The sequence below is a fragment of the Anomaloglossus baeobatrachus genome, chromosome 3 (genome assembly GCF_048569485.1).
Source record: "Anomaloglossus baeobatrachus isolate aAnoBae1 chromosome 3, aAnoBae1.hap1, whole genome shotgun sequence".
NCBI lineage: Eukaryota > Metazoa > Chordata > Amphibia > Anura > Aromobatidae > Anomaloglossus > Anomaloglossus baeobatrachus.
Genome location: NC_134355.1, coordinates 366,268,219 through 366,289,342, shown reverse-complemented (window position 1 = coordinate 366,289,342; position 21,124 = coordinate 366,268,219). Strand labels below are relative to the sequence as shown.

The window sequence follows — 21,124 nt, the reverse complement described above, 5'->3', positions numbered from 1 at the left end:
CGCGTGTCTGTTGAGCAGAATGAGGCCCGGAACGGACCGGAATGATCCGTCCTTTTTTGGTACCCCAAAAAAGTTGGAGTAAAGACCGCGACCACGTTCGTGAAGCGAAACGGGGATCACAACTCCATCTGCAGAAACGAGTCGGAGGGCGAGAGCTGAGCTCTATCCTGTAACCGTGAGACGGAATGTCTCTCACCCATCCGTTTTTCATCCAATTGCTCGCCAAACAGACGGTCGCCAGAAAATGGCAAACCGGTTAAAACTTTTTGGACGCAGAGTCTGCCTTCCATTCGCGTAGCCACATGGCCCTGCGGACTGCCACCGAATTGGCGGATGCTACCGCTGTACGGCTCGCAGAGTCCAGGACGGCGTTTATGGCGTAGGACGAAAAAACCGACGCCTGAGAAGTCAAAGACACATCCTGCGGGGCAGAGGTACTTGCGACCTCATTAGTCTCGGACAGACAAGCTGATATCTTGGAATGCCCCCACGACTGCGAAGGCCGGAGCAAAAGACGCGCCTATGGCTTCATAGATGGATTTCATCATGAGCTCTATTTGCCTGTCAGTGGCATCCTTGAGCGATGAACCATCTGCCACTAATACTACGGATCTAGCCGCCAGTCTGGAGAATGGAGGATCCACCTTGGGACACTGATCCCAACCCTTAACTACGTCAGGGGGGAAAGGGTAACGTGTGTCATTAAGGCGCTTAGTAAAGCGCTTGTCCGTAAATGCTCCGTGCTTCTGGACAGCATCTCTGAAGTTAGAGTGATCGAAAAAAGCACTCCGGGTACGTTTGGGAAACCGAAACTGGTGTTTCTCCTACTGTGAAGCCGACTCCTCTATAGGTGGAGTTGGGGGAGAAGGACTAGCACCTGGTAGATGGACGTTATAAGGTCATTTACTATGGCGTCCCCTTCAGGTGTATCCAGAATGAGAGCAACGTCAGGAACAGAGCCCTGAGCTGCGACCTCCGCTTCATCCTCCAGAGAGTCCTCATGCTGAGACCCCGAACCGCGTGATGAAGTCGGGGAAGGTTCCCAGCAAGCCCGCTTAGCCTGTCTGAGGCTGCGGTCCGTGTCGGAGTTCTCACCGTGGGATCTGGGTGCCACCCCAGGAGCCCTTTGCTGTACCGACCGAGAGGGGCCTGGGGGCGATGAACTCACAGTGCCCTAGCCCTGTGTTACCGGTCTGGACTGCCAAGCTTCTAGTATCTTAGCCGACCATCTGTCCATAGACTGAGCCATGGAATGTGAAGCGACTGAGTTTCTCAGTCAAAAATGTAAACTCTGTCCCTTCCATCTGTGCAGTGGAAACCGGCGGTACCACCTGAGCCGAGGGTCCCACCAGTGCCGGAGGCTCCTGCTGAGTGAGTGCCACAGGGGCCGAGCATTGTCACAATGAGGGTAGGTGGAACCAGCAGGTAACCTAGCCGCACAAGAGGTACAGGTTGCAAAATAAGCCTGTGCCTTGGCCCCCTTGCTTTCTGCGGACGACATGCTGATGTCTCCTCTTAGAGATATAGCCAAAAGCAAATAATGCTGCCGAATAGAGAAAATGTATACAAAATATATATATATATATATATATATATATATACATACACACACTTCTGTACCCAAGGGGGGCCAGCACCTGACAACTGGTGTGGCTTACCAACCGCCCCAAGCGGTGGTGCGTCCACCAGATTCCCTGCCTGGGACTCCCAGAGCTGCAGAGCTCATTCTGAAATCCTCCACCGGCAGAAGAGATTATAACAATGGCTGCCAGCGTTCTGAGGGGAGGAGGGAGCCATGGGAGTGCCTAATAAAGTGCGGGCATCTGGTGCCCCACAGTGCTCAGTGAGGGGGGGGAGGATACCAAAGCATGCTCCAGCCCTCACTGCCGACGTCCAGTCGGCCGTCCCGCCCCCACCCCTGACTGGCAGGCCCGGGGGCGGGAGTACATGGTACTAGGCTGCAAAAGCCGGGGACTAAAGTTAAAAGCGCGGCCGGCCAACAGGCGCGGTCGGCGCGGTAGTCCCGGCTCACAAACCCCACAGCAGCCGCTGCGGCGTCTGTAACACCGACGCTGCCTGCACCGTCCCTAAGGGGACACAGAGTACCTCATGGATGCAGGGCCCTGTCCCTGATGATATCCAGCCTCCTGTCCGTCAGATTCCCCCAGGGGCTGCGGAGGGAGCCCGGTCCCAGTGAACGGCGACCGGTTAGGATCCCACTTCTCCCAGAACTGCGGAGCTCGTTCTGAAATCCCCCACCGGCAGCAGTGATTATAACAATGGCTGCCAGCGTTCTGAGGGGAGGATGGAGCCGTGGGCGTGCCTAATAAAGTGCGGGAAACTAGTGCCCCACAGTGCTCAGTGAGGGGGGAGGAGGATACCAAAGTATGCTCCAGCCCTCACTGCCGACGTCCAGTCGGCCGTCCCGCCCTTACCCCTGACTGGCAGGCCCGGGGGCGGGAGTATATGTTACTAGGCCGCAAAAGCCGGGGACTAAAGTTAAAAACGCGGCCGGCAAACAGGCGCGGTCGGCGCGGTAGTCCCGGTCTCACAAACCACACAGGAGCCGCTGCGGCGTCTGCAACACAGGCGCTGCATGCCCCGTCCCTCAGGGGACACAGAGTACCTTATGGATGCCGGGCCCTGTCCCTGATGATATCCAGGCTCCTGTCCGTCAGATTCCCCCAGGGGCTGCGGATGGAGCTCGGTCCCAGCGAATGGTGACCGGTTAGGATCCCACTTCTCCCAGAGCCTCTAAGGGATGGGGAAGGAAAACGGCATGTGGGCTCCAGCCTCTGTACCCGCAATGGATACCTCAACCTTAACAGCACCGCCGACTTAGTGGGGTGAGAAGGGAGCATGCCGGGGGCCCCGTGGGGGTCTTCTTTTCTTCCATCCGATATAATCAGCAGCTGCTGCTGACTAAAATGTGGAGCTTGTTTGCATGTGTGCCTCCTTCAACACAAAGCTAAAAACTGATGGGCCCGTGATGCACGGGAGGGTGTATAGGCAGAGGGGAGGGGTTACACTTTTTAAAGTGTAATACTTTGTGTGGCCTCCGGAGGCAGTAGCTATACACCCAATTGTCTGGGTCTCCCAATGGAGCGACAAAGAAAACTAAATTGTTCACTCAGCTTAGGAGCAGGGCCGAGAATTCACCGGGAAACTAAACAGAGTGAAATCTTAGGGTCATGCATTTACAAGAGGGTAGTAGTACATACAGGTATTGCCTCCTTCCTTACCACAAGGAATTAAAAATTGCCATCATGAATCAAACTGGAGACATTACAAAGAGATAAACCAAGTGGGGGTTTGGTGGTTCCTAATCCGTGGGCATATTTCACAGCTGCTCAGTTACAGCACATGCAGGGGTGGGATGACCCAGGGGGAAGGAGGTCCACAAACATTATTACTGCAACAACATTTCAAATCGTCCATGTCTCTACAAAGCTTCAGAGTTGGGTAGATTCAGGTTTTCCTTAGAAATCGCTCCTAATTTGCTACTGATACATAAATTGTGGGAAAAGATTAAAAAGTCACAGGACATTCAGGGGACTTTCCAGTTCACCTCTATTTGGGAGAACCCGTGGCTTCCCAATCTAAAAAAATTGGAAGGGTTTTGAGGGATGGCGTATGAGCGGGCTGACCAGACTTATACCAATGTTTGACGGAGATGGGATTAAAGATTTCTCTCAATTACAAACTGAATTTGGGCTACATAATAGAGAATTTTACAAATACTTACAATTAAGTCATGCATACCTAGCAGAAAGACTAAATTACTTACCGGTAATGGGATTTTCCAGAGTCCACGACAGCACCCACGAGAGAGGGATCCGCCCCCTTCAGGACAGGAAACCTACAGATAAAATGGGGCGGTCCCCCTCCCCCATCAGTTGGTTGCAGAGAACGGGAGAGGAACCGCCAATGAATTAGTAAACAAAACAGACAAATCCCTAGGACACCGAAGGGTGAAAAAACAAATAAAGGAAGGGCAGGGGTGTAAAGGGTGCTGTCGTGGACTCTGGAAAATCCCATTACCGGTAAGTAATTTAGTCTTTTCCTTTCGTCACGACAGCACCCACGAGAGACTTAGAGAGAATACACACTTAGGGTGGGATAACCGTGTGAAGGACCAAGCTCCCAAACGTAAGGTCAGCGGAAGAACAAAGGTCCAGCCGGTAGTGCTTGGAAAAGGTGGAAAGAGAGGACAAGGTCGCAGCCTTACAAATACTGTCGATGGAGACGTCTGCCATGGCCACCCAAGAGGAGGCCACCGCCCTAGGAGAACCATCCTTCACTGAGGAGGTCAGAGGTTCTTGCTTCACCACATAAGCGATGGAAACAGCATCCCTCAGCCATCGGGCCAAGGCATGTAGTGCTACTCGAGGACCTCGTCTGGAACCCTGAAAGACAATAAACAAAGTCCTATCCTGCCGCCAACGGGCCGTCCTAGCGACATAGGTGAGAACAGGGTCACCCACGTCTAGGTTGCGAAAACGAAGGAAGGGAGAAGGGCAGAAAGAAGGAAGGGAGAATGAGCACTCGACTGCGGTGAAACTGGGACGCCACCTTGGGCAAGAAGCCGGGTCCGTCTTAAGAACAATCCGATCCGGAATATCCCAAGAAAAGGAGGATCTACGGACAGGGCCTGACGGTCGCGAACATGCCTGGCAGAAGCAAGGGCGACTAAGAGGCAGGGTTTCAGGGACAGCAACGTACCGGACGAGGAGGAGAGGGGCTGGAAGGGTGCAAGGGTCAGAGCGTCCAAACCCAGAGCAAGATCCCAGGGAGGTGCGCCGGCTACACGGACCGGACGGCTGCGGCCACAAGCCGTAATGAAGTGCATAACCCACCGTTACCCGCAATATGGGAATTGAACAGAAACATGCACCTTGAGAGTACCGACCGAGAGACCCATAACCCTTCCCGACTGGAGAACGCCAGAATAGAGGAGATCAGGACCACAGCAGGCGAGGAGTCAGGAAGGGAGGCAAGGAAGAGTATCCACATCCGACCATACTGTCGGGTGTTGACTGGCGTTCTACTTTGCAGCAGGGATGGGATGTTAGCATCGCCCTTTCAAAATGCACGCCGCCAAGTGGAGTCCCTTGACGCGGGGATGAAGGAAAGGACCCTGTGACAGGAGGTCTGGCCGGGACGGATGAACACAGGGGTCCGTGACCGACACGTGACTCAGGAGGGAGAACCAGGGACGCCTGGGCCAGAAGGGAGCAATAAGGAATATCTGAGCCTGTTCCTCCCGCTGCCCCGAGAGAGGGATCCGCCCAGCGAGGACAGGAAACCAGTCCGATATAAAAGGGCAGCACACCTCCCGTGCAGGAGTCCCCCCCCCTCCCCCATGTCTGGATGCAAGACTAGAGACTCAAGAGGCGAAGCATGAAGCCCGAGGCGCCAGGCCAGGGCGCAAGGCCATGGAGGTGCAAGGCGTCAGAGGCGCAATGCGTGAGAGGCGCAAAGGAGCAAAGCACAGAAGCGCAAGGCTTAGAGACGCAGAGGGCAGAGACGGCAGGCCAGAGGCACGAGGTCAGAAGCACAAGACAAGAGGCGCAAGGCGCCAGGGCAGAGGCGCAAGACCAGAGAGACAGGCCCAGAGGCACATGCGGCCAGGAGGCCCCGAGCCCAAGAGGCACAGAGAGCAGGAGGCCAGGAGGCACAGAGGCACGAGGCCAGGAAGCACAGAGGCACGAGGCCGGGAGGCCCAGAGGCCGGGAGGCCCAGAGGCCAGGAGGCCCAGAGGCCAGGAAGCCACGGAGGCAAGGAAGCCACGGAGGCCACAGAGGCCAGGAGGTCCAGAGACTAGGAGGCCCAGAGACCAGGAAGCCCCGAGGCCACAGAGGCCAGGAGGCACAGAGGCACGAGGCCAGGAAGCACAGAGGCACGAGGCCAGGAAGCACGAGACCCGGAGGCACAGAGGCAGGAGGCACGAGGCCAGGAGGCAACAGAGGCACGCGGCCAGGAAGCACCAGGCACGGAGGCAGGAGACACAGAGGCCCGAGGCCAAGAGGCACAGAGGCCCGAGGCCAGGAGGCACAGAGGCCCGAGGCCAGGAGGCACAGAGGCCGAGGCCAGGAGGCACAGAGGCCCGAGGCCAGGAGGCACAGAGGCCCAAGGCCAGGAGGCACAGAGGCCAGGAGGCACAGAGGCCAGGAGGCACAGAGGCCAGGAGGCACAGAGGCCAGGAGGCACAGAGGCACGAAGCCAGGAGGCACAGAGGCACGAGGCCAGGAAGCACGAGGCTAGGAGGCACAGAGGCCCGAGGTCAGGAGGCACAGAGGCCCGAGGTCAGGAGGCACAGAGGCCCGAGGTCAGGAGGCACAGAGGCCCGAGGTCAGGAGGCACAGAGGTCAGGAGGCACAGAGGTCAGGAGGCACAGAGGTCAGGAGGCACAGAGGCCAGGAGGCACAGAGGCACGAAGCCAGGAGGCACAGAGGCACGAGGCCAGGAAGCACGAGGCCAGGAAGCACAGAGGCCCGAGGTCAGGAGGCACAGAGGCCCGAGGTCAGGAGGCACAGAGGCCCGAGGTCAGGAGGCACAGAAGCCCGAGGTCAGGAGGCACAGAGGCCCGAGGTCAGGAGGCACAGAGGCCCGAGGTCAGGAGGGACAGAGGCCCGAGGTCAGGAGGGACAGAGGCCCGAGGTCAGGAGGGACAGAGGCCCGAGGTCAGGAGGGACAGAGGCCCGAGGTCAGGAGGGACAGAGGCCCGAGGTCAGGAGGCACAGAGGCTCGAGGTCAGGAGGCACAGAGGCCCGAGGCCAGGAGGCACAGAGGCCCGAGGCCAGGAGGCACAGAGGCACAGAGGCCAGGAGGCACAGAGGCCCAGAGGCCAGGAGGCACGAGGCCGGGAGGCCCCGAGCACAGTCCAGGAGGGTACACCAGTGAGGCAGAGAGCCAGGGTGCTCCATGAAATTCAAAGTCCTAACCAGTGAGCCCTGAGACACCCAACGTGCAAAGCCAGAGGTGCAGGCGGAGCCTTGAACAGGAAAGCACAGCAGACTTGCCCACAAGAAACAGACCGTGGTCCCAGGAGAAACCTACCCAGAGAAAGGCTGTCAAGAGTGAGATTAGTCCCACCTGAACCAATTAATCCACCCTGAGATCCAGCTGAGGTGAAGGTCCCACATCCCATAGAGCATGCAAGAACCACAATATGTGCCCCAGAACAGAAGGAGTAGACCGGTGATATAATAGTGGGAACATACGAGGGCCATGCAACCACAGAAAGGAGGAGCAACAGAGAAATTCGGAAGCTCAAATATGAGACTGCCGGCCCAAATAGAACATGAGACAGCAACAACAGCCACACGGCAGAAACTCAGCTCAAAAGTTCCAAGGCCTGGCTTCTGGGCCTGAAGCAAACGGTAATGCATGAGGCCCAGGCAGTGCATAAGAGCATGAAGCATGAATCAGTTCAGAGGCCCCGAAAAAACCCCTGTGCACTCCCCAGTGCAGACTCCACCGTGTCGCCTTTCACTGGGAGCAGTGGAATCACGGCCAGTAATACCACAGTATTTTAGATGGTGGGCTGATGGCTTAGGGACCTCTACCCAGAGAGGTATCGACCCCGGACTGGTGGCCAGGGGGGAGGGCTGGCAGAGACTCCTCTCCGATCCTCCGAGCCGCAGGAGGAGTAGCACTTCCGGGCTACCGCCGTGGAGACCGAGCGCGGACGCGGCAGGCTCCGGACACACCCCCTCCCGTGTGCACACGCCGTGCAGCCTGAAGTCGCAGGCACGCGACACAGAGAGAGTCTCCGGCCCGACCGTGTACAGCAACTCACCGTCACTCGCAGCGTCCGGCTCAGGATGGAGGGGTCCGCGGGCTTCTCCAGGTACCTCCCCGGTCCGTTCCCCCGGAAGTGCTCCTGTGCACTTCCGGGTCACTGCAGCAGAAAATGCGCGCCGACGTAGCAGCTCCCGGACACCCCCCCGCCACGCACATGTGCCGTGCAACCCGGAAGAAGCAGGCACATGGCACAGGGAGAGCCTCTGGTCCGCGCGCAGCATACTTAACAGCGCTCTTTTGCAGGCGTCTTTTCCCTGGAGGCAAAGCCGGACCAAGAGAAAGAGGACGAGGTGCACCGGAGGACGGAGTCCACGAGGGGAGCTCCACCGACCGTGCTTCCGGATCCTGAGCTCCGCCGTTCCCCCTGGAGACTGTACGGACTCAACTGGACCCAGGTACTGTAGGTTCCGATCCATGCAGGACAGGAAACCAACTGATGGGGGAGGGGGACCGCCCCTTTTTATCTGTAGGTTTCCTGTCCTGAAGGGGGCGGATCCCTCTCTCGTGGGTGCTGTCGTGATGAAAGGAAAAGTACTGTTGCGGGACAGAGGATACAACATAACAGGACAGGGCAGAAAATAGCACTTTCCTGTGGTTCAGCTGGACTAATATCACCACTTTATAATGATATATTAGATAGAATACTATTGAATCACACAATGCAACCTAAAGAAAAATGGAATCGGGAAATGGGTCCTCTTGAAGATAATCAATGGGCCAAAATACTAGAAATAGCCCCTGACCTATCCTTGGGAGAAGCTCACAGACTATCACAGCTGTATGTAATACATCAAGTAAATCGAAAGCCTAAATTTCTTTTTGAGATAGGGGCCAGACCGGACTCCTCCTGTCCTCGCTGTAAGGCTGGGGCCACACGGGCACTACTGCGATCCACTTGCATGACACTCGGCTGGTGCTGGCAGTACAGCAGAGCCGAGTGTCATGCCTGTGTCTTTGCTACTGAGGTCCGTTCGTGCGAGCAGACCTCAGCTGCGGGGGGCGGGCCGGCACTCAGGAGGGGAGGGAGGGATTTCTCTCCCTCTCTACTGCGTAGCCGGCTATTGCCATTCTCGCACTGCACTAGCAGTACACCGGTGTACCGCGAGTGCAGTGCGATTTTTCTCTCGCCCCATTCACTTGAATGGGTGCGAGAGAAAGAGTCTCGGATTACAATCGCAGCATGCTGCGATTGTTTTCTCAGTCCGATTAGGGCTGAGAAAATAATCGCTCATGTGCGCTGACACACAGGCTAGAATTGGTCCGAGGGGAATGCGATGTTTTATCGCACTCCACTCGCACCGATTTTCTCGCCGTGTGGCTTAGCCCTAAGGCAGACTCTGCTGCCATACTCCATATTTTGTGGTCATGCCCTAACCTGGAAGTATTCTGGAGAGGGTAGTTGGAATTAACAACAGAGTATAGCTGACTGATCTAAACCTCACACCCTTTGTGTGCATACTGGGATATATTGATGATCTGACTGTCGATGAGGAGGGAAAGCTAGCTGTATCCCATAGGTTACTCATGGCTAGAAAACTGATCGCACAATACTGGATCTCAGACCAAACTCCAACTATTTCAGAATTTACTAACAAAATAAACTGGTTGATATATTTACAAAAGGGTATATACTTGAAAAGGAATTGCATTCTTAAATTTGAAAAGACATGGGCCCCAAACATTGATGAATCGGGTCCAGCGTTTAGGGATCTGTTTAGATTTCGTCTTGGCCTATTTTAAACTAAAGCTGGGAACTGAACCCTGTTGATTTTTCTTGCAAAGGGTTAAGTGAATCATTTGCCTGAAGCTCCACTGTTGCTAGCAGTGTGCATAACAAATAGCCAATGTTGTAGGAATGATATGTACCTCCACTTGCTTGTTTACTTACTCTTTTCTCTCTAATAAGAACTGCGACTCATTATTTGTCATGAACACCTATTGAATGTTTGATGGGTGGGTGGGTGGGATGGGAGCTTTGGGGTTTGGTAACACCGTATGTGTGCCTTATTTTTTTAAAATTTTCAATCAAAACATTATGGTTAAAAAAAGAAATCAATCGCCATCATGGCTCCATAATGGGACTATGAAAATAGGCCATTTTAAAGCGCAGGATCTTAGATTTGAAAAACTTTCCAGCTGCAATGTTCGGCGGGCATGAGGTTTCAAGATGGGAAGGGTAATTGTCTATGTCCAGTATCGTAGTGACTTTTCTTCAGGTTTCCACCCCCTTCTACTTTTATAATCAGAGAGCATAAAGTGCTCTCTAAATGTCACAATAAAGGTTTTTGGTCTGGCAGACAAGTGGGAAGATGATCAACATCTAATCACATCCTTCGCCTAATACTGGCCACTGCTATAACAATCCTGACCAGCCGCTGCTACTACATCCATCCCAGCTGAACCTACGATACCAGCTACTGCTGCTGCTCCTACTATCAGAGACTGTTTGTGTCCATATCTGTGGCGCCAACTGCTGAGGTACCGTGGTTCCATGGGACTTCTCTTGTCGGCTACCTACAAGCGTTTAGCCTATGTCCACCACTTGTGGCTTTAGTGCAGACTCAGTAGCCGTTCAGGTACGCTCTTCCAGGTGAATGATTGGTGCCTTGGTTCAGTGGATCCACTAATCCGTTGCTCACGCTGCAAGCATTACAGGACTCTGGGCCAAACTTATGGTTCATAAACCCTTTTTTTTTCTAAAAACGTTACACAAAATGATATAAAAGGTGGCAATGAGTGTTGGCATAAAATGTGATTGGTGTTTAAAAAAAAAAAAAAGAAAATGTGGGTTCTTGGTTAAAAGAACTTTTATTGTATTCTACATGTTTTTGTGTATATGTTTGAAAAGTGTGATAGCCCTGACAGTGGAACAAAATTGCTTCTATAAAAATTATCTTTAGCGTCTACCGACAGCGAAGGGCCTTTACTTTTCCAAGTGCCAGACTAAATGAATTAGGGAGGGTTATTAGATTTTAATTTTAATTACAGAGAATTTCCTCCCAAAAAGTAAACACAGCTGCGTAGTTCCAAGATCCTGAACCATAGGAGCAAGCGGCACATACAGGAATAGTAACCTTCCTTCTCACATGGAATAAAACTTGTCCATATTGGGACTATGAAAATAACATTTACAACATTTCATTGCTGGGTTTGAATTTTTTTTTTTTATAAAGAAAGATGAGGATTCTTATGGTTATTGAAAATAAAAATCCTTCAGATACCTATATTTTACATAAAGCAGTGCCCATATGCACATGGTGTTGATTAAAAACATTAATTCCTTAGGCACAACATAAACAAATGCCTCAAGCTTATGCTCTTTATACAATACCTTGTCTGTCAGTATCTCCGTCTTTTCTTGGTAGCTGGCCGCATCTAGAGGATCATTCAACAAAGACTTCAAATGAAGCTGAAAATCACGGGATTCGCTAGAAGAAATGTAAAGGAAAAACAATACTACCGGTAGGCATAAAGGCAAAAAAAATAATTAGATTTATCTCACTTCAAGGGTAATTATTCTGTTCCCTGGAAAACCATGCAAAGAACTTTGCTTCCTACCTCTTCAGGACTAATCTGTGCTCACCTCATTACAAATCCTGAAGTGCTTGCAGTAATCATCACACTACAAGTAATCCATGACTTTATGGGAAGCCTAAATTTAAAGAAGCACTCCCATCAAAATTTGTATCCTCCTAATATATTGCAATCATCATATTATATTGCACTGTGCACTTACAATAGCTCATTTTGCCATTCTATTCAGTTAATTCTTCTATTTTCCATTAGGTCTATTACATCATCTGATTATAACCAGATTGGCTGAATACTAAGCTTTATGTAGTAATAGGAAGTCTTTAGTCTCTTTTCTCTGCTTGAATGATCACAGCAAAAGTCAATAGCAGGGGGAAGAGCAGAGACACTCAATCAGAAGTTGAAGAGGGGAATGACTCATACAGGGAGAAGCAACTTCCTGATTCAACATAGAGCAGAGAAAAGAGAAGAATTAAAGGGGTAGTCCAGGCTAAATCCACAAATCTGCAGTCAGTCTGTGTGACTGCAGACTTATGAATCCTCACATCGTATGCACCAAGTGCTGGGAGGACTCTCTGGTACAGAGCCGGGAAAGATGGTCACGTGGCCGCGAGTATGCAATATGCATATTCCCGGATAGAATCCGACTAGAAGGCGTGGCATCATTCAATACATTTGCATTGAATGAGGCTGTGTCCACTAATTGGACTCTGGCCGGGAAGATGCATATTGCATACTTGCATCCACAAGACCACTGTTCCTGACTCTGACATCGCCAAATCCTCACAGTGCACGCAATTTGGAGATTCATAAGTCTGCAGTCACATAGCATGAGCCATTTTAAGCACACTATATAATGCTATATATTATGATGACTGCAATATAGTAAGAGGATAAAAACTTTTATTGGAGTGCTTCTTAAGGCCTCCTTCATATGAAGGTGTTTCCGGTATGTGTGGGATGAGTTTTTTTCATGGATATCACACGTGCCCATTATAACTAGAGTTGAGCAAGTACCTAACTATTGTTGGTACTCGCCATACTCATAACGAGTACTATCTAATACTCGCGTAATTCGTTCCGAATAGTATGTGCAATGCAAGTCAACGGGAAATACTCGCAATGTAATGAGTTACCCAAATTTCGCACAATTCGCTACTCGCATGAATAGTACAGCATTCGGGTTACTTGTTACATTGCGAGTTTTTCCCCATTGACTTGCATTGCGCGCACTATTTGGAATGAATACTTGAGTATTAGACAGTACTCGTTATGAGTATAGCGAGTACGAATAGTTAGGTAGTCGCTCAACTCTATAACCTATGGTGCTGCTCACATGTCTAGATTCACAAGGACCGTGTGTACCACATGGAGACATGTCTGTTTTTTCCCTTCAGCATGGATGACAAGGGCCAACATATGTCTATAGGTCAATGAAAAACATACAGCACATGGATGCCATCCATGTGCTGTACATGCTTAACATTGTACACTATAAAAGCCTCTGTTAAATCCATTTCTTTAGCCACACTGGAAAAATACGGATTACACATTGATGGCACACTGATTGAAAAGACTGATGACACTGGTACCGTTTTTTCACTTACGTGTTTTATACACAAACATGTGAAAGGGGCCTTAAGCACTAATATTTGACTCTGCTCGGGTTCATTCATCCTAACTTGTCACCTATCCACAGAATATGGTTACGTAATTTTATATTTTGAGAAATCTGACTTTTGCGGACATGACAATACAGTACTTGATATAATGATTTTAGGGTTTTTTGTTACATTTTTTAAAGGATGTAAAGAGGCAGTGATCAGACTTTAATAGGCATTACTAATTATTTGGTATTTATTTAAGTACCCATAGGGGACTTGAATCTGTGAGTGCTAGTTCCATATACTCTACAACTGTATTGCAGTATATTGCCAAAATCAGCCGTGCTTCACCAATGTACCAACATGGTTCCCTCTAGGAGTATTGTCAAGACCGTGGCTCAATGAGTCAGAGCTGTTTTGGCAGTTAGGGAGGGACCTATAGGAAATTAAGCAGGAGTTAACATTATGGTTAATTGTTGTGTATCATCAAGCCAACAAATGTGGAGGAAATAAAAGTTTTCCTACCGTTTCCTATGGACTGGAATTGCATGAATGTGGTGGAGGATTTTCTCAGAGGACACTCCCACAGCGCGAGAAACCTATGGCAAACAAGACGACTAGTTTAGAGTTACACAAAATGTAACATGCCATGTGTATAGTACAGAGGTAAAAGGATCAGAGAGAAAGTTACCCTGATAGTTAACAATGCAGTAAGATATATAACAATGAGTTATACATTAAGGCTATGTGCGCACTTTGCGCTGAGGTAGTTGCAGTTCTAACTGCATCCTCTGGCAGAAATGGTCTTTATCAAATTTGGTTTTGACCACAAAAATGCTAAAAATACGCTTGCATTTTTACCGCGTTTTACATGCTTTTTCATTGCTTAAAGTCAGATGCGTTTTGAATACAAATACACTACTAAATAATTAAACATTCAAACACTATGAAAAAAAAGGAAAAAAATGATAAATATGTTTAAAATCATACACAAAATAGCTAGTTTTATTAAAATGATAACTGATCTAATATTTATGTATAAAATAACGTTAAATTATTGATTTTCATTCATTTAATTGTCGGACTATGTGTGTGTGTAAAGGGACATATCATGCCCTTATTATAAAGTAAAAAACACATGCATTTATTTTGTCTCAAAAGCATGTAAAACGCTAGGATTTTGATTTAGGATGCATTTTGAAACTTCTCATTGACTCTAATGTTAGCAAAACGCTGCCAAAATGCCAAAAACAATTGACATGTTGGTTCTTTTTTATACGCAGATTTTGACAAATTTTTTGCAACTGAAACGCTGCGTTTTTAACAGCATTGTGCGCACAAGAAATCCATATTTCCCATAGACTTTGCTTGAAAATCAAAACGCATGCATTTTTGCATTAAAACACTGCAGTTCAAAATGCTGCGGAAACGCATGAAAAAACGCAAAGTGCTCACATGGCCTTAAGGGAGTCTGTCGCCTCAAACTAACCACACACCATTTCCAGAGATGGACCAATAATAAAAGCAATTCTTCTTGATTTTACATTTGTTACTCTGTTGCCCCAAAGAATTTTATTATACTATGCAAATGAGGGTGCTCAGTGCACCCCTGACAGGGCTAAAAGGCTTAATGCACCATTTAACCAACTGTTTTAGATTACTGACACTCATACTTTGATTAAAGGGAACCTGTCATCAGAAATTTAGCTATAAAGCTAAAAGTTCCCCCCTCTGCAGCTCCTGGGCTGCATTCTAGGAAGCTTCCTATAGTTTTTTTGGCACCTTTTATACCAAAATAAACACTTTGTAAACTGGTACCTTTTCGTATGCAAATTTCTAAAATCTTCCATGGGGGCGGGCTGCCTGGGGTCCATTGCTGTCCTCCTGCAGATTTACGCCGCCCCCAAACGCTGAATTTCAAAAGCTCCGGACGCCGCCCCTGGGTGCCCGTGGTCCCGCGCATGCGCTGTTCCACTGTAGCGGTGCCGTGCACTGCGTGCACGTGTGACCGCTAGTGACGCTTTGCGCGGGCACGAGGTTATGGGCGGCGCTGTGAGTGTCATCAGTAAGTGCCGCCCATAACCTCGTGACCGCACTTTCCCCTATGACTCCAGCGTTATGCGCAAGCGCTCGCTGGCCTGATGCCCGGACGTCCCCTCCTTCCCATCTATTTCCTGCTGCTGAGCAGGATGGGGACAATTTGCCCTTGAATGACTCCTTCTCAATATGGTAATTCATATTCATATTACTATTTACCATGCAATTATGGGTTTCCATGTTTCTAGCACAACCATATGACTTTAATTGATTATTTTGAACCACTGCTATAGCCATTCACTAGCATGAGTGCACTGTGTCTCTAAATTGTAACTAATAGCCTGCAGAGGCAGTAATGGTAGTGATCACAGTGTGCTGATCGCATGGCTTTGAGATTATAGTAGACTGACTTCCCTGCTACTCGCAGAATGGAGATGATTTCCATTGCATGACATATTGTATTGATGTAAATGCGGTGGTAGCTTTGGAAGTCACAATCTGTGGTGACTGGAACTCACCTCTAACCATTTTTCTGCAATCCACGGAGTTTGGCTGTTCAAAGCTACAATCGCTGTTATCAGCCAATTAGCTATTTCTATAGGGAAAATACATGCTATTTAAAAACACTGAGGACTTCCGGTTCCTGTCCTGGCTGAGGTGGAAGCATAGAGGAGAAGCTCCTGCCACCCCTCACAGAAACCGACTAAAAACAGACCCCCCGGACGAGCCACCAAACAGAGAGCAGCACAGGAGGTTACCTAAAGCAGACAGCTATGGAACGGTACCTCCTGAGAAGCTCTGGGAGCGGTGAGTCAGCCTGGAGAAGCTTTGATATGGACAGGGGAGAAGATAAGATAATGGCGCCGAGCCTGATGGGGGAGGAGCCTGAACGCATGGTGAGAGACTCAGAAAAGCAAACACAGAGCTGGAAGGGGAGAGATAAGGGAGATATGAGCGAGGAGACAGGAGATAAGGAAGATATGAGCAAGGAGTCACAGGAGGACACAGCAGGAGAGAGGTGGATGCAGGGGACTGATGATGGTGGATCGCAATGGGAGGATGAAGGGGATATGGAGGCAGAGGGGAGAGAAGATGCAGACAAAGCAGGGCAGCTCAAAGACACAGCAGTGTTGGAGGATGAAACTGACAAACAGTACAGGGAGATTAATCCCACTCAGACTCACAGGAAGTCAAATGCAAGAATTCATAGTACCCCTTCCAAAGGAAACAAAAAGCAGCTTACTACACCAACATCACAAGCCTGCAAGCTATTGGGGGATGGAGGTGGTGGCCCAGTCCAGACAAAGAGAACTAAGAAAACAGCACCACCTGCAGGCCAAGACAAGTACAGACAAGTACACACAAAAGCTTAATGTGGACTATAAAAAACTGGCTGAAGAAGTGACATCACACTTGTCAAAAGAGGTTAAAGTGGCTATTGAGGCAGCCATACAAACATCATTAGCTAATATGCAAAAACAGATAAATGCCCATGCCTCTAGACTGGCAGAATCAGAGCAGAGAATATCTGACTCCGAGGAGACAATACTGGCTATGCAAGCACAAATAGCAGCTCTAGCAAAATCTAATGAATACTTGAAGGATAAAGCGGACGATTTGGAAAACAGATCGAGACGAAACAACCTACGTATAGTCGGGTTGCCAGAGTCTGTGTCGATTGGACAGTTGGATAATATATACGAGTTGGAGCTACCGCAGGCCCTGGGCATAAAGGCGAAATTCAGAGTTGAAAGAGCCCACAGAGTGGGTCCACTGAGACACCAGGAGGCGAATAAGGGAGAGGGCCAAAACTCAAACAAGAATACCCCGATAAGAGCCAGGCAGGTGATTGTCAAATACCTTGATTATAAGCATAAGGAGGAAATATTGAGGGCCTTTAGAGAACGAAAGCGTCCACTACAATATCAAGGCAACAGACTGCTAATTTTTGGGGATTATTCAGCGGAAGTATCCAGAAGGAGAAAAGAATTTACCAAAATTTGCTCATTTCTGTACAACAAAAAAGTAAAGTGCCAGCTATTATACCCTGCTACACTGAAAGTTAGAAACCCCAATGGCTCGTTTGTATACTACAAGGACTACAAAGAAGCAGAAAACATTCTCATGGCAGAGCTCAACAAGACTAGGTCAGAAAGGCAAGAAAAAGGAGCTAGTGGAGAAGGGAATAATAGAAGAGGATCCCCCACAAGCTCAGGAAGAGATGTGGGACGTCTTGGGGGACAAAAGCAAGTCGAGACCAGGGAGGAAAGGAGGCCAAGCCCGGGTCGACAGCATAATTCTCGCCTGGAACACAGGAACCAACCCTTGGAGAGAAACCATGATACCTGAACTGGAACTCGCTCATTGTTTTTCCTTTTTTTGCCTGTTTTTTTTTTTTTTTTTTCTCTTCCCAAACAGGGAGAGGCGTTGAGGAGGATGCATTACGGAGAGAGGGTTGGGGAGGTGAGAGGAGGAGGGGGAAGGGAGAAAAGAGAGGAAAACATCCCAAAGTCTGGGTCCTCTTCCCCCCCCTCTTTTTTTTTTTTTCCTTTTCTTCTTCTTTCTTTCTCCATCTTCTCTCCCCTTGGTCTTTTTTTCTTTTTTTCTTTTTCTCCTTTGTCCAGGAACATCATCCAAATTCAAATGAAGTGGGCCTGTTCTGGGCGGACTGATGGCTACCTGGAGTCAGAGATAAGTAGGACTGGAGAATCTTGCTGAGGTTTTGACATACTGTGCTAATTTTTGCATAATTTTCAAAGGCTTATTCCAGTTAGTCCGGGGATAGAACATATATTTTTTGGGGGGTGATTAGGGAGCTACATATTTTGGCTAGGAATAGGGGAGCTCACCAACGTGGCGGGAAGCGCCGTGGATTTCTCGGAAGGGAAAATATGTTTTACAGTTACATGCTTTTTGTTGTATTTGTTATATTTGCAAGGTGGGGAAAGGGAGTGTCGATTTTGTGGTACCAACTGTGATTCTAGTGTCGAACATCTCGTCTTCCTTGATGCAGGGGCCCATAGGGGAGGGAGTAGTAAAAGCAGAATACACAGGTTAACATGATACAGATAACTACGTGGAATGTTAAAGGGCTGAGATCACCTAACAAACGAGCAATGATATTGAGACATCTGAAAAGACTAAAGACAGACATTGCCTTATTACAGGAAACCCACTTGGGGGGGGAGGACTTTTTCCGCATGAAGAAACATTGGGTGGGCACCGTTTACGGGGCAGCGGCACAAGGTAGAAAAGCGGGCACTATGATTCTAATAAATAAACAATTCAGTCATGAGGTAGTGGCACATGAGGCAGACGACCATGGAAGGTGGCAGCACTTAACAATCGTTAGTCCAGCGGGTAAACTCAGTATTTATAATGTCTATGGTCCAAATTCACAACAAATCACATTTCATGATGACATAAAGGCCACCATATTAGCAGATGGGGAGGCTAACATTATAGTGGGAGGCGATTTTAACACCGTCCCAGACTCAGCTGAAGATAGGAGGAGGGGCGAGGAGGGGACAGCTAATGTGGGCAGGAGTTTAGACAATAGGGATGTAACATTAGAAGACGTAGGACTGAAAGACATCTGGAGACTAACTCACCCACATGACAGAGAGTATACACACTTCTCTCACCCTCATGATAGCTGGTCACGTATTGATCAGTTCTGGATCTCGCAGGATTTACTGAGTGGAACGCAAGATTGTGTGATAGAGAATATGGTGATCTCTGATCATAGTCCGGTGAGATTGGGCATTAGAGAGAAATTCAGGAGAGGTACCGATATCATATGGAGATTCCCATCGTTCCTTCTCAGGCAAGATAATTTCCATAAGGTGCTACAGGAGTGGTGGGGAGAATTCGCAGAGGACAATAAGGAACATAGAGAGTCCCCAGTGATATTTTGGGAAACGGCAAAAGCGGTCCTAAGGGGCCGTCTGGTGGGGTACGCAGCCATGATCAAACGGAAAACCAATGAGAATTATAATTTCCATAGTGAAGCAGTACGGGTAGCATATACAAATTATGTGACAAATAGATCTCCCATGACAAAAGGCAGATGGCTGGAGGCAAAAGAGGGATTTGACGAATGGGCCAAAAAAAAAGGAACAACTATTCTGGTCGCACAAGGAGGTTGACTTACATAGGTTTGGCAACAAGGCGGGAAGGATGTTGGCCAATCTGGCAAGGGGCAGCAGAAAGATGACAGTGATCTCTAAACTGAAAACAAAGGGGGGAGAGGTGACTACGGATCCTAAGGACATTAATAAACTGTTGGGAGATTACTATAGAAAACTATATGGGTCAGGGAATAACGACATGACTGATGAGGCAGAGTGGCTAAGACAAGCCCAAATGCCTAGCTTGACGGAGGAAGATTTGAGTGCCTTAAACGCAGATATCACAGTAGAGGAGGTGACGAGAACAATTGGGGAGCTTAACACCAACAAGGCACCGGGACCTGACGGTTTCAATAGTGAATTCTATAAGGCTCTGAAGGATCTGATCTCGCCGGATCTAACCTCAGTCTTTAATGCTTTCCTGGGAGGGGCGGAAATACCCAAAAATTCCAACATAGCATATATTAAATTACTCCCCAAGGGAACCAAGGACCTGGATGATCCCTCTAGTTATAGACCTATATCGCTCATAAATCAGGATTTAAAAATTATGTCCAAGATCATGGCTAATAGACTGGCCGAGATCTTACCTAGGATCATTACGAATCACCAGGTGGGGTTTATTAAGGGGAGAAATGCCGTTACCAATATCCGAAAGACAATTCTAGTGGTAGACGCGGTTAGACTGGGTCTCACTGAGGGAGGGGCTAGACCTGCCCTAGTTACACTTGACGCAGAAAAAGCGTTTGATAATGTAAATTGGGGGTGGTTAGACAGGGTAATGGAGGCCATAGGGATTGTAGGCAAGATGAGACTTTACATTAGAAACCTTTATGCCAACTCGGGAGCTAGGGTACACACTCCGGGCTTTCTATCAGACGTGTTCCCTTTGATGAAGGGAACAAGACAGGGCTGCCCATTATCTCCTCTTTTATTCAACCTGGCAATCGAGCCGTTGTCAAGAATACTACAGGGACAAAATAGCTTTAAAGGAATCAAGATAAGGGGTTCAGAAGTAAAGACAGCGCTTTTTGCTGATGACATCATACTTTATATGGGGGACCCCGGTGCGGATTTGCCACAGACTCTTGCCTTGATTGAAAAATTTGGTTCATTCTCCGGTTTCAAACTGAACAAAAAAAAATGCGAGATCATGTTCCTAAAGGGGCATCGTGGGACAATGGGGGGACAAATAAGGGATGGCTGTCTATGTGGAATTCCTATAGCACAATCTTCAATTAAATACCTGGGAGTGCATATAGGAAGATCGGTGGAAACAATCTATAACTTGAATTATGGACCGCTAATCAGGAAAATTACAGTTCAATTAAAGAGATGGAAAGGTCTGCCACTTCCATTACTGGCAAGATGCCACCTGATAAAAATGATGAGCTTTCCTAGGCTGCTGTATCCCTTCCAGACAATCCCGCTATTGCTAAAACTAAAGGATGTGAATAAGCTCAACTCCGCGTATACAGAATTTCTGTGGAGGGGAAGGAAACCCAGAATAAAGCTGCGTACGCTGATGAAGTCAGCAGAGGAGGGAGGTCTAAACTTTCCAGATGTCCAAGGGTATAATCTTGTATGTATCATGAGGCATGTAATTGATTGGGTGAGAGGAACGAGTAGGCACTCAGATCATGCGATGGAAACTAAATATGCGTCACCGTGGGATCTGACGTCCATTCTGCACTCCCCACTATCCAGGGTTGAAGGGCACATAAGGAACTCAATTATATTCCGAGACACCATGCTAACATGGAAGTCGGTAAGGAAAAAACTGGGGCTCTCATGGAAAGTGTCCAAGTACTTGAACCCCTGGGCATTCCCAAATTTTCCCCTGGGACGAGAAAACAAGCTATTTACTAGATGGAAAGAGAGGGGAGTCAGGAGAATGATAGATGTTATGAATGTGGAGGACAGGAGGTGGGTGACAGGTCGGGAAGTGTTGGATAAGTACAACCTTAATAGCTCACATGTCATCCAGTATGAACAATTGAAACATGGAATAATAGG

At 48.7% G+C, this 21,124-nt stretch overlaps 1 protein-coding gene across 1 annotated transcript in view; it reads right to left on the bottom strand.

Moving 5' to 3' along the window:
• Window positions 1-21,124, bottom strand: part of RARS2 (arginyl-tRNA synthetase 2, mitochondrial) — a 134,134-nt gene that overhangs the window by 95,281 nt on the left and 17,729 nt on the right. The window contains exons 2-3 of the mRNA XM_075340146.1: window positions 13,467-13,540; window positions 11,138-11,234 (exon numbers count right to left, since the gene is read on the bottom strand). Of these exons, the coding sequence (XP_075196261.1) occupies window positions 11,138-11,234; window positions 13,467-13,540 (171 nt within the window). The remainder of the gene's footprint in view (window positions 1-11,137; window positions 11,235-13,466; window positions 13,541-21,124) is intronic.